General features: G+C 43.7%; 1 protein-coding gene across 3 annotated transcripts in view; it reads right to left on the bottom strand.

Moving 5' to 3' along the window:
* Nucleotides 1-3,001: 3,001 nt before the first annotated feature.
* The window catches only part of GORASP2 (golgi reassembly stacking protein 2), a 38,105-nt gene continuing 27,891 nt past the window's right edge, over nt 3,002-13,215 (bottom strand). For all 3 annotated transcript variants that reach the window (XM_004032771.5, XM_055379163.2, XM_019022378.3), the window contains 3 exons: nt 8,351-8,437; nt 7,158-7,265; nt 3,002-4,351 (listed from right to left, as the gene is read on the bottom strand). In XM_004032771.5, the coding sequence (XP_004032819.2) occupies nt 4,011-4,351; nt 7,158-7,265; nt 8,351-8,437 (536 nt within the window). In that variant the 3' untranslated portion in view covers nt 3,002-4,010. The remainder of the gene's footprint in view (nt 4,352-7,157; nt 7,266-8,350; nt 8,438-13,215) is intronic.

The raw sequence follows: 13,215 nt of genomic DNA, 5'->3' as shown, positions 1-13,215 counted from the left end.
TGCAGCCCCCAGCTGGGAGTGGGGCCCACTTGCCCTTCCACGTCTTCTTGTTCTAGTGCTTGAATAACTGGCTATGGCATTAATTCCCCATTTTATCAATTGGCTCGATATGCAAAAGGCCTATAAAGGAACACTTTGGTTAGCCAAGTCGGAAATTGTTCTTCCTAGATCTAATGCAAAAAAAAAAAAAAAAAAAAAAAAAAAAAAAAAATATATATATATATATATATATATTAGTGACAAAAGGATCCCTCCTCTAACCTGTGCACTTTGCTTAGTGGTAAAAGTAAACACCTAGCAAGAACGATGACATTCCTATGCCCCTGTTACCTCCCACAGTTACAGGTCCACCCTCCCTGGGGAAGTTTTTAAAAACTCCAAGAGCCCAGGAATTAATATTCTAATTGAGGCGATTCTAATCTGAAGACAGGGTTGAAACCTTGCTGGGTAGTCAGATAATTAAAGAAGACCTTCATCTTCAGGGTCACAGGGAGAAGACCCAACCTTCCTTCACAAGTTACTGATAAAAAAAAAATCGGGCCACTCTCTGGAAGAAAAAACTTTTCACAAATAAATCCTTTAAATAAGATGTATTTAATTTTCTAATAAAATGCACCTGTAGCCAACTGCTGCTGGAGGCTTTAACACCCATGGCTTTCCTACTGTGAGCTCCCTTAGGGCTCCTGCTTGGATTTTTTAACTCCTTCTACACCTGCTAAAATGTAGGTCTGGCTAAGCCTTCTTCAGGTGCCAGAGATGTTCCCTTCACCCAGACTCTCCAGGTCTCTGTTCAGCTCCCTTCACCCAGACTCTCCAGGTTTCTGCTCAGCTGAGACTCTTCACTTGCTGCAGTTTGCATGAAGTTGCCTCATGTTCCCGCCTAAACCATAGGTTCCTTAAAGGTGGGATCAGGGCTTCCATGTCACTACCGTAGCTCCAGCAGCTCACCGGTCTCATCTTCACTATAGTCAAAAGCAGAAATGTTTGGACATCCAAGGCAGAGCCATCTTTGAGCTTTAGTAGGTGCCTTTCAGGTGAGGAAGAGGCCACAAGGCCATTTCTAGGTCTCCAGAATTTTCAGAAAATGAGCTAAGTTAAGCTGCTCCCAGGTAAGCACAATTAGTAATGGACTAAAAATAAAACAGGAACAAAAATCAGAGGGGAAAAGGTAAAGTCACTGATATAGTTTGGCTGTGTCCCACCCAAATCTCTTCTTGTAGTTCCCATAATCCCCACGTGTGGAGGAAGGGATCCGGTGGGAAGTGATTGGAGTATGGAGGTGGTTTCCCCACTGCTGTTCTCGTGAGAGTGAGTTCTCACGAGATCTGATGGTTTCGTAAGCCTCTGGCATTTCCCCTGCTTGCGCTTCTCTTCTGCTGCCATGATTGTAAGTTTCCTGAGGCCTGCCCAGCCACGTGAAACTGTCAATTAAACCTCTTTCCTTTATAAAATTACCCAGTCTTGGGTATTTCTTTCTAGCAGTGTCAGAACAGAGTAACACAGTCGTCATCCTAGACTCAAAGTAGAGTCTTAGGAAAGGGGGTTCAGGTAAGCGTCCCTCCTGAAGCTGGTCCCCCACTGCGCTGCCCCTCCAGCCTTCATGACTGCCGTATTTAAGCCAAAGCTCAAACTCCCTAGTCCAGCACACAGGCCCCAGCCCCATGCACACAAACACTCAAGACTTTTCCTAACCTTGCATGGTTTCCTCACAGTTCACTGCAGCCTTGACTTCCTGCGCTCAAGGGATCCTCCCACCTCAGCCTCCTGAGTAGCTGGGACTCCAGGCACGTGCCACCACGCCCAGCTAATTTTTAAATTTTTTGTAGAGACAGGGTCTATGTTGCCCAGGCTGGTCTTGAACTCCTGGGCTCAGGCTCAAGCAATCCTTCTGCCTTGGCCCTAAGGACTGACTCCCTGGTCTGTCTCCCTACAAGGCCACGGAGAGTGGCCCACTGTCAGGGAAACTATCTCTTACATTGTGTTTCTGAAACCTGGTACCAAATCTACCACTGTTAAAGACTGAAACTGGCTTTTCTGAAGACAGCAGAAAATAATGAAGTATTTTCCACCTCAGGGAAGATCCAACGAGCCAATCTAGCCTGAGTCTGTGTCCATTCGTCGAGTGAGTGTCGAGTCCCTCACTGTCATGGTGGCACACACCTGTGGTCCCAGCTACGCGGAATGCTGAGGTGGGGGTATCGCTTGAGCCCAGGAGGCCAAGGCTGCAGTGAGCCAAGATCAAGCCACTGCACTCCAGCCAGGGTGACAGAACGAGACCCTGTCTCAAAAAAAAAAAAAAAAAAAAAGGGTCCCTCAATCTCCCTAGAGATTAGTGTTTCATTTATGTTACAGATACCTGCCCAGGAAGAGAGCCCAGCCTGTCGTCATTCCCAAATGAGAGCTGTGACTGCACCAGCGTTTACAAGCATTGCCTTGGAAGAACTGTTTTAAAAAAAAAAAATCATTTTGTAAAACTTAAAAATTACTTACTTGCTTTCCACTAAGGGATCTCCTCAATATGTGTTTTTTAACGTAAAAACAACAAATATTAAGGAGATCTTAATATTTAAGAAATCTTTTAGAAAGTAGTAACTTTCTCAACTTTTCCTATCCTGGAAAGTCAAAAATCATAACATTTAAATGTGCTTGTGAATACTTTCCTCACCTGTTATAAGCTTCTTTTAAAAAAATGGGATTAACTGAAATATTCTAGAAACATTTACACAGTGTAAACAGAAGCAGCTATGATTAGGGCTGGAGCCTTCTTTCATCATTCAGTTTTAAGTACAAACCTGGCCCCAGAAACAGATCTACTCCCAAAACTGGCTGGTACTGGGCCTCCTGGGAGGGTGCTGGGCTGGCGTTGACCTCGAGTGTCCAGCAGGGCGGCCAGGGGTGAGTGACATGAGGGTGATGTGAGGGTGCTGCCACCTCAGCCACGTCCTCCCTGCAGGGGATGAGCATCTTCAGACTCACACCAGGGCAATAACTGAGGAACCACTTTTGTCTTATTTCAAAAACAGGGATATCTGCATTTAATTTCATTCAGTAAATCAATTCCAGTTAACTTACCATCTCTTAAAAACGGGAGAAAGCAAACATAGGACGTGAAAAGTTAAAGATGCGTGACATACTGGAGAGTAATAAGACATACTGGAGAGTAGTAAGTGCACACGTGGCAATTAAGGGTTGTAATTTAGATGTAACACAAGAAAAAAAGTAAAATTACTGTACTTTATTGCTGTATCTATGCTTTCCCAGTATAGCTATAATACTACAAGCAGCCACAGAGTGCCACCTTCTGGTTTAAAACTGTGGCACCTTCTTTATTTCTTTTGAAATGTCACTTTATAAGGTGTACGTAGAAAGCAACAGCAGCAGTTACAAAATGTTGTCTGAGTGATTCTGAGAGCTCAAAACAAGGATCCGTGTATAGGCTGAAGAAAAAGACGTTCAGTTAACAGTGCGCGCTGTAGAACTTTAACACAAGTCTTCAGGTGGAATTCCTGTGTAAACCTTAGTAGAGATGCGACTCACGGAGACCGAAAGTAAAAATCTCTTTACCGTTTACAGTTTAGTGAGGTGGTCTGCATTCTCGCAAACGACTTACAAAGTACAAGAAATGTTGCGTGTGAGTATTAGGCATAGAATATTTCATTTTCTTACGGAAGGAGCAGCAGGGGACAGGAAACCTAGTGGACGCCCCGCTACCACCTTTCCCGAAGATGCACACCCCCAGGAACAGCAGTGCAAGCCTGGCAGCAAGCCACCCTTACAATTCTTTTTGGTTGTTTAAAATACAAGCGCTTTCTGACATCTCACCCTAGCGTGTGAGCCCCACTCAACCTGGCAGGATACAACCCACGTCCTCGTTTAGTTTTCCCCCTGGAATTATTTACAGGATGCCTACAGATACGGTACAAACTAGTATGAAATTAATGATAGTTTGCGTTTCCAGACACGCTCCCGTGGTTAAATATACCATGCCAATTCCAAAGAATGGTTCAAAGTTAAGGTGACTCAGAAGCATTGGCATCCACAGCCGCAGAAACAGGCTTCTCGCTGACTGGAGTGGAGTCGCCGACTCTGTCCTCAACGGTGGTGGGGGCCTTGGCAGTGGGGGGCGTCACATCCACAGTGAGTGAGGAGGCAGCGTCTGCCTTTGCAGTAGTTGTGGCAGGGTTGGAGGGTGCGTTGCTGGTGGGCGGGAGGGAAGACAGCAGCTCTCCTGAGCTTGCTGCAGAAGAGCTCTCTGGAACCAAGGGGAATGACGGGAGGAACTCGGATGGCAGGGGGAGAGGTGCAATGCCAGGTAAGTTTCGGGGAGGCATGGAAGGAAGAGGTGGCAGACCTAGGACAAAAACGGCATAGATCATACATCCTCCCAGCACTGAAAGGACAGCAGGCATTGTCAAAGGGCTATTTTTATTTACATTTCATTAAGGAAACTGAAGTTGAGGAGGTAACACAAATCACAACCTTGGCTGATTTCCAGATAGAGGCCCTGGCAGGGTTAACTATTCCCTACAATCGCAGCTGCCTGGAGGAATAGGTTCTCAACTTCTAGGCTCCATGTGACCTGGCCCAGCACTGGGGAAAACTGGCTCAGGGAAGAAAGATAGGATCCTTCCAGTCAGAAGAGATAGCAGCCCACCAGCTACACTGGATGTCAGACAGGGGGACTCATGCTCACCCATGCCAGCTTCAAGCTGAGTTACAGCTGCATTCTTGACAGACAACAGGGAGAGGTAGGCCGCAATCCTCCTGCGAAGGCAGCAGAAGGGAGGGGCCTGGATTCTCGCCCTTTCCACTGTCCTCACCAGGAGTACTCAGCATTTGCTTAAAACCTGTGATTGATAACTATTTATATTACACTCAGTGGGCTCATTATGATGATTTTAAAATGCAAGGCCAGGCGTGGTGGCTCACGCCTGTAACCCCAGCACTTTGGGAGGCCAAGGTGGGAGGATCGCTTGAGCCCAGGAGTTGGAGACCAGCCTGGGCAACATGGCAAAACCTCGTCTCTACTAAAAAAAATTACAAAAATTAGCCGGGCGTGGTGGCACACACCTGTGGTCCCAGCTACTAGAGACTACAAGGCCACTGAGGTGGGAGGACTGCTTGAACCCAGGAGGCAGAGGTTGCAGTGAGATGAGATTACACCACTGCACTCCAGCCTGAATGACAAAGTGAGACTCTGTCTCAAAAAAAAAAAAAAAAGAGAAAAAAATTAAAATGCATAATGAAGGAAAGGAGAATTATTTCAAGAAACAAAGGAAAGGCAGGGTGTAAAGCACAGGTTCAGGGCAACCACCAGCTGGTGAAATCCTCACTACTTAGAGCCTGTCAAATTTAGGGAAAGGGCAGAGGAGGAGCCAAGAATACAGGGCACAAAAGGTGGGGTGAGCGCTGCGACAGTAAATGGTAGTTTGACTACTACTAGTACTTCATTTTTATTTTTTTTTGAGACTGAGTCTCATTCTGTCACCCAGGCTGGAGTGCAGCGGTGCGACCTCAGCTCACTAAAACCTCCGCCTCCCAGGTTCAAGCGATTCTCCTGCCTCACCTTCCCGAGTAGCTGGGATTACAGGCACCTGCCACCATGCCCAGCTACTTTTTCTATTTTTAATAGAGACAGGGTTTCACCATGTTGGTCAGGCTGGTCTCAAACTTCTGACCTCAGGTGATCCACCCACCTTGGCTTCCCAAAGTGCTGGCATTATAGGCGTGAGCCACTGTGCCTGGCCTAGTACTTCATTTTTAAACCTTTGGCCTGAAAACTAAGTAGGTTAAGGAATATACACAGATGGTGAGTGTTACAAGAGGGACAATTATCATCTAGACAGAAACAAGATGGTGACGATGCACACCATGGTGCTGTAAGATCATTCACTGACATCACTGACGGGCCTATTAAACTACTGAGATGACCTATTAAAAGTCAGCCCTCCCAAAGGTTAAGGTATGCTGATCATTAACTGTATGGACTTGTAGGACGCTGCTGCTTCATTTTCAGACAGAAAATCTGAGTGCAGACACTTGGAATATCTGCTACCTTAGACATCTCCAGCTAAAATTTCCCATAGTTTTGAGTATAAAAGCATTTGTAAATAATGGAGAATATTCACGTTTGTTTTTTTATATATTTTTTTTTACAAAAGAATAATACTAGCTGGGTGAGATGGCTCATGCCTGTAATCCCAGCACACTGGGAGGCCAAAGCAGGAAGATTGCTTGAGCCCAGGAGTTCAAGACCAGCCTGGGCAACATGGTGAAACCCCTTCTCTACAAAAAATACAAAAAAATTAGCCAGGTGTGGTGGTATGTGCATGTAGTCCCAGCTACCTGGGAGGATGAGGTGAGAGGATGGCTTGATCCTGGGAGGTAGAGATTGCAGTGAGCCAAGATCGGTGCCACTGCACTCCAGCCTGGGTGATAAAGCAAGACTCTGTCTCAAAAAAACTAAACAAAACAAAAAATACAAGCCCAGCCAGCTGAGCAGGGGTGATGAGAATGGTGGGGAATTCATTCGCCTCCACTAGGCAGCCTGTACACTTTCATTAAAGTCAGTGCAGCAGGGCCACTCCACTGTGCTTTACTGCTACTCTGGTGGGGGGCGGGGGGGGGGGGAGGGGAGGAGGGGGAGGGGCAGCGGCAGCAGCAGCAGCAGCAGCAGCAGCGACTGAGAGACATTCTTCTTTCCTCTTAAGCTTTTTTTTTTTTTCTTTTGAGATGAAGTCTTGCTCTGTCGCCCAGGCTGGAGTGCAGTAGTGTGATCTCAGCTCATTGCAACCTCCACCTCCTGGGTTCAAGCGATTCTTCTGTCTCAGCCTCCTGCGTAGCTGGGACTACAGGCACCTGCCACCATGCCTGGCTAATGTTTATATTTTTTCAGTGGAGATGGGGTTTTGCCATGTTGGCCAGGCTGGTCTTGAACTCCTAACCTCAGGTGATCCACCCACTTCGGCCTCCCAAAGTGCTGGGATTACAGGCGTGATCCTCTTAAGCTTTTTAAACAAAAAAGATGAATATTTATTTGAAGTAGCTGAAATCTGTTAAACTGATTTGCTCTCTCCAGAAAAAACTGAAGAGGATGGGCATTCCTGAATAAAACTTTTATTAGAGAGAGTCCTAGGAGGGTGAGATCTGCAACATACCTGGGTTTACAAGTTCTGGTAAGCCAACCCCTGGCATGATGTGTGGTGCTGGGAGGTTGAGGTTGAGGTTGGGGAGGTTGGGCAGTCCTGCTGGTAAAGGCATCAGACCTGAAGAGAAGGCAGAAAAGAAAAAAAGAGAAATCACTTGACCTGGGGAAGAAATAAATCCTCGTGTATTAAAAACAATCCCAGCCGCTTCTAAGTGACAGTACCAGAAGTCCACCTAATGTGTGGCAGTTGTGTATCATAACAATATTAATAACAAAATTTCACTTAATTGAAATATATTTATCTACCTAAGTGATTAGATAGATTAGGTGGCTAACTGGGTGAAGATGAAAATAAATAACTAATAGTCTTAACACTCTGGAATAAGAATGATGATGGCCCGAGTGCCTTGGAGAAAAGGCTGATTTGTTTTAGTAGATATGGCAGATAATGAAACTGAATTTTTCTTTGATGGTTGAGGTTTACAGTCTCTATGACTTTTAAAATTTCTTATTCTGAAAAATAATTGCAGACTTACAGTTGCAAAAGTAGTAAAAAGAATCCACCTTTCACCCAAATTCCCAAATGTCCACATATCAGCACACTTGCTTCATCATTCTGTGTGTGCACACATTTGGTTCATGGCTTAATATGCTTGGATAATGACATTTTTAGCCATACATTAAAAGCCCTCACAATGAAAGTATATTTGATCACTAAAATAGTATTTGATTATTATTGGCTGGATAAAGGGACTTGGTCTTCACTGGGAATATGAAGAGAAAAACACAAAAATTTAATTTAATGTTAGAGCTACTGAAGACTAAATAAGAAGCCTTCTCTTCAGGCTCACACAAATGACTGTCAGGAAGTCCTCACTAAGGAGACAGTGGAGAATGGACTTCTGCAGATTCCTTATTCCTGGCCGATGCTGCACTGTAGAGCTGCAGGGGCAGTAGGTGGCCGCTGGCTGGGGGTAAGGAGCACTAGGCTCGGCAGCTAACTAGCTGGTAAATGACATCTCTGGTTCCTTGTTTACTAAGGAGAGTTGCCCTAGCTCTCATTTATCACAAACTTATTGCAGAGATAAACTGAGATTAAAAGACATAAAAAGTTCCACATGGGTATAATATTTTTCATTGTTTTTAAGATGCAAATATTAGTAATGCTGTTATTATTAGCCACATCTCTAGTCCCCTGGTTACCTGGTAATGTAGTAGCTGGATTCATTGGTGGCACAGAAGTGAGGGACTGGTTTACTTGTGGTGGCAATAACGGTACTGTTGGTACACCTAAAAAGAAAGCACAATCTTTTCATTTCTAACAAATTTAGTCGACAAGAAATGAACAGAACACATTAGGACAATCTGCAGTCCCTCCTTGCCCCGTGGTCAGGTCTTCATTTGGTCCCGATTTCCAGCTGCAACTGACTGTCCATCACCCTTTACGGCAGATTCACTAACTCTGCCCACAGCTCTCAACAAAGGCTGTTACCAGAGCCTGTGACAAGAGGGCAGGAGGCCATGCAGTCCCACCCCAGCCCAGCTCACTGGACAAGAGGTTTACACCTGACCCAAGCAGGGCTAGATTAGAAAACTGTCTTAGAAATTTGTATATGGGACACAAGGATTCTAGTCAATCTCAACTGGGCTCCTAAACTAAGATGCCACGTAAGCCAGGGGTTGCAGGGGGACCATGTGCCCTGTGAAACAGTGAATGCTAGTCTGTGAAAGAAAAGAATGACATAGATGGCCTGAAAGAGACAAAAGAGCAGATGAACCTCTAGGATGGAGAGAATGACTTGGCTTCCTGAATGTCCATTTCCTTTTGACCTTAGGTTCTGTGACAGTCCTTTGAAGTCTAACACAAATGTGTACTAACATTAGCTTGAGGAGGTTACGTTCCTCATGTACAAGTAAGCCTCAGGATACCACCTAATCACGTTTACCACCTACCCCAGTGGGACGTTTTGCTCATGTCCAAACAATAAATGAAAGCACACCTTTCACTTATTTAGCACTCATTTTCATTTATCTAGCATACAGATTCCAGATTTTGTCTTACAGATCTGCTTACATATGGTAGCGGGAATAAATTGTGCCTAAAAGTATGAACCAACCATGCAGGCAGTCTATTATTTATTCATTTATCTACTTTTCTGAGGAATTCAGAGGCAAGCAAAAATAAGAAAAGTCTAACTGAAGCACTGGCAAATGCTCTACTGGATCCCAGACTGCATAATTTCACTGAAATAAAAGAAGCTGTTCTCTACTCTGTACCAAAATGTTAGTGAGTGTGTGCTTTGTTAATGGTCACACACAATAGCAATGCTATATTTTTTTTATATTTGTTTTGAAATCTCGGTTTTAAGAAAACAAAAGCAGCTTGGATTGGTTAAGCCAATTTCTTCTCTTTCCCAATAAAGTCTTTCACATAAGTTTCTTTTCATTCTTAAAGGATAGATACATTCACAAGTTTCAAAAATAACTGACTAAATCTAACCCAGGAAGACTCAATCTAAGCCAGGAATTCTAAATCTAGGGCCCACAAGTGGGCTTCAGGGGGTCTGTGAAGCTCCTAAAATTGCATACAACAATTTTTGGAAGGCAGGTTCTTTGCTTTCATCAGATTCTCAATGGAGTTGAATGGACAGTTGAGTGTGGTCATTCATTCAAGTTTTTTGGGGGGCACCTACTGTATGTTACACATTGTTCTAGGCACTGAGGCACTTTACAACATGAAGAAATCAGAACCTTTAGGAAATGTACGTTCTAATGAGGGGCAGGAAAAAGGAGAAAGATCAAATAAGTAAAATACATAGCATGTAAAATGGTGATACACTTGGGCCAGGCACGGTGGCTCATGCCTGTAATCCCAGCACTTTGGGAAGCTGAGGCAGGTGGATCACCTGAGGTCAGGGGTTCAAGACCAGCTTGGAAAACATGGTGAAACCCTGTCTCTACTAAAAATACAAAATTAACTGGGCATGGTGGTGAGCACCTATAATCCCAGCTACTTAGGAGGCTGAGGCAGGAGAATCACTTGAACCCAGGAGGTGGAGGTTACAGTGAGCCAGGATCACACCACTGCACTCCAGCCTGAGCGACAGAGCAAGACTCCGTCTCAAAAAAAAAAAAAAAAAAAAAAAAAAAGAAAAAGGTGATACACTGCAGAAAAATCAAGCAGGTCACAATGATCGATGCCACTTCAAAATCTTTTCTAAAAATTTTATAATCCAAAAATCTTCAAATCCACAAAAAAGCTTAAAAATATATATACTTTTATTTCTCTACAGTTACTTTTATGTCTCTACAGTTACATTATATAGGCTACTATATTACACTGTTACAATGTATAGGCTACTTTGCAAGCAATATAATGAAAAGTGAAGACTGAAAAATGCCCATCAAAAAGTTGTTTCTCACGTGTTGTGATGCTAGAACATTTTAGTCTTTTTAAATTTATTTACTCAAAGGTAATGATGTCAATTTCTTTCAGTCTCTTTTGAGCAATTAGTGCTTTATTTACATTTGTCTTTAACAGTCAAGAAGCCATTTCTCTGCAGTGCCATAAGCCAGGGAGCTCCTTGCATGTGTTTATCAGACAATACAAGTATAACTACAACGTAATGAGGAAAGATTTAAAATGTCGAAGAGAAACTGGGGCTTGAAGAGACATGTCAACTATCGCCTAAAATCAGAAGTGCATCTGGGGCCGGGCACGATGGCTCATGCCTGTAATCCCAGCACTTTGGGAGGCTGAGGCGGGTGAATCACCTGAGGTCAGGAGTTTGAGACCAGCCTGGCCAACATGGTGAAACCCCATCTCTACTAAAAATACAAACAATTAGCCGGGCATGGTGGCGTGTGCCTGTAGTCCCAGCTACTCGGGAGGCTGGGGCAGGAAAATCGCTTGAACCCAGGAGGCGGAGGTTGCAGTGAGCTGAGATCGCGCCACTGCACTCCAGCCTGGGCAACAAGAGCGAAACTCTGCCTCAAAAAAAAGGGCCGGGCACAGCGGCTCACGCCTGTAATCCCAGCACTTGGGGCGGCAGAGGCGGGCGGGTCACTTGAGTTCAGGAGTTTGAGACCAGCCTGGCCAACGTGGCAAAACCCCATCTCTGCTAAAAATACAAAAATTAGCTGGGTGTGGTGGCATGTGCCTGTAATCAATCACAGCTACTTGGTTAGGCTGAGGCAGGAGAACTGCTTGAACCCGGGAGCCAGAGGTTGCAGTGGGCAGAGATAGTGCCACTGTACTCTAGCCTTCCTGGGCAACAGAGTGAGACTCTGTTTTTTTTTTTTTTTTTTTTTAAAAAAAAAAAAAAAAAAAGAAGACCATCTGGAAACACGCTTACTCTAAAACAAATATGAACAATTCAGACTCAAATGGGCTGCTGCCTTGGGAAGTACACTACCCTACCCTTACTAAGTCTATTCAGGAATAAACTAGAGAATTATGTGATGAGATGTAGGCAAAAAATCGTAATATCATAAAAAGGACTCATACCGCTTGAATGAAATAAACTTTAAGTTCCCTTCCAACTCTATGATTAGAGACTGATGACATTAATACTTAATTTCATCTAGGAAGCATTCTAAAACTGGATTGTGGTGATGACTGCACAATTCTATGAATCTACTAAAAATCATTTAGTTGTTTACTTATTGTGAGTTAATTTATGGTAGGCAAATTATTTATCGATAAAGCTGGAAAAAAAGAAAACCAGCAAAGAAGGCAAATGGAAATATATCCCAATATTGATAATTGATAAAGTTGGGTGATGGGGTTCATTATACAATTCCAGCTCTTTTGTGTATGTTTGAAATTTTAAATTTCATCTAGAGAAATAAAACCAGGACTAAAGAGCTGGGATGAGAACCTAGGAGACCAATTCTAGACACCAAACTGTCAACCTTACTACTGCATCTTGGTAGGCTGTTTTAAGTCCATTACAGAACAAAGTGGGATATAAACAAATTGTGAATATAAATATTTAAGACAGCCCAGAAATAAAAGGTATTAATGAGGCTAGGAGCCATGACTCGCACCTGTAATCCCAACAATTTGGGAGGCCAAGGCACGATGATCACTTGAGGCCAGGAGTTAGGGACCAGCCTGGGCAACAGAGAGACCCCAGACCTACAAAAACATAAAAACTAAAACTTCAGAAAAACTGATAATGGGTACAGGGTTTCTTTTGGTGTGATAAAATATTCTGAAATTGGTTGAGGTTATTGGTTGTACAACCCTACAAATACACTTAAAAAACACTGGATTGTATACTTTAAGCAGGTGAATTGTATGGTAATATGCATTTTATCTTGAGAAAGCTTTAAAATAAATAAATAAAACCCAAAACAAACAAAAAGGACTATATCAGGTAGAACAAGGGATGAAGAAAAGGAAGGAGGCTGGGTGCAGTGGCTCACGCCTATAATCCCAGCACTTTGGAAGGCCGAGGAGGGCAGATCACCTGAGGTCAGGAGTTCAAGACCAGCCTGGCCAACATGGCGAAACCCTGTCTCTACTAAAAATACAAAAATTGGCTGCCATACGGTGGCACGTGCCTGTAATCCCTGCCACTTGGGAGGCTGAGGCATGAGAATCACTTGAACCCGGGAGGCAGAGGTTGCAGTGAGCCAAGACCATGCCATTGTACTCCGGCCTGGGCAAAAAGAGTGAAACTCTGTTTCAAAAAAAAAAAAAAGAAAAGGAAGGAGACAGGCACATGTCCCCTAAGCAAGACTGAGCTCCTCAGAAAGGAGTTCCTACTCACTTTTGCATCCTCAGTGCCTACTACTTCAGAAACACGCAAACATGTTGAGTAACCAGAGCAGTTAAACAGAATTTCAACTCAGAGTCCTGGCTTTACAAGTTGTAGAATCTAAGGAAAGCTCAGGGTCTAAAATATGCAGGGAAGAAGTTTAAACCCCGTGTGTATCCACATGGTGATTTAGAACAAGCTTTCGCAGCCAGGATCTGTCAACACAGAGTACATATGCAGTTTTCAAGGTACACTGGCATTAATTTTTTAAATTCTTTTTAAAAAATTTTTTTAAATAATTTT

Source organism: Gorilla gorilla, chromosome 11 (genome assembly GCF_029281585.2).
Source record: "Gorilla gorilla gorilla isolate KB3781 chromosome 11, NHGRI_mGorGor1-v2.1_pri, whole genome shotgun sequence".
Lineage (NCBI taxonomy): Eukaryota > Metazoa > Chordata > Mammalia > Primates > Hominidae > Gorilla > Gorilla gorilla.
The sequence above is the reverse complement of the archived record's forward strand: the minus strand, read 5'-3'. Positions and strand labels throughout refer to the sequence as shown.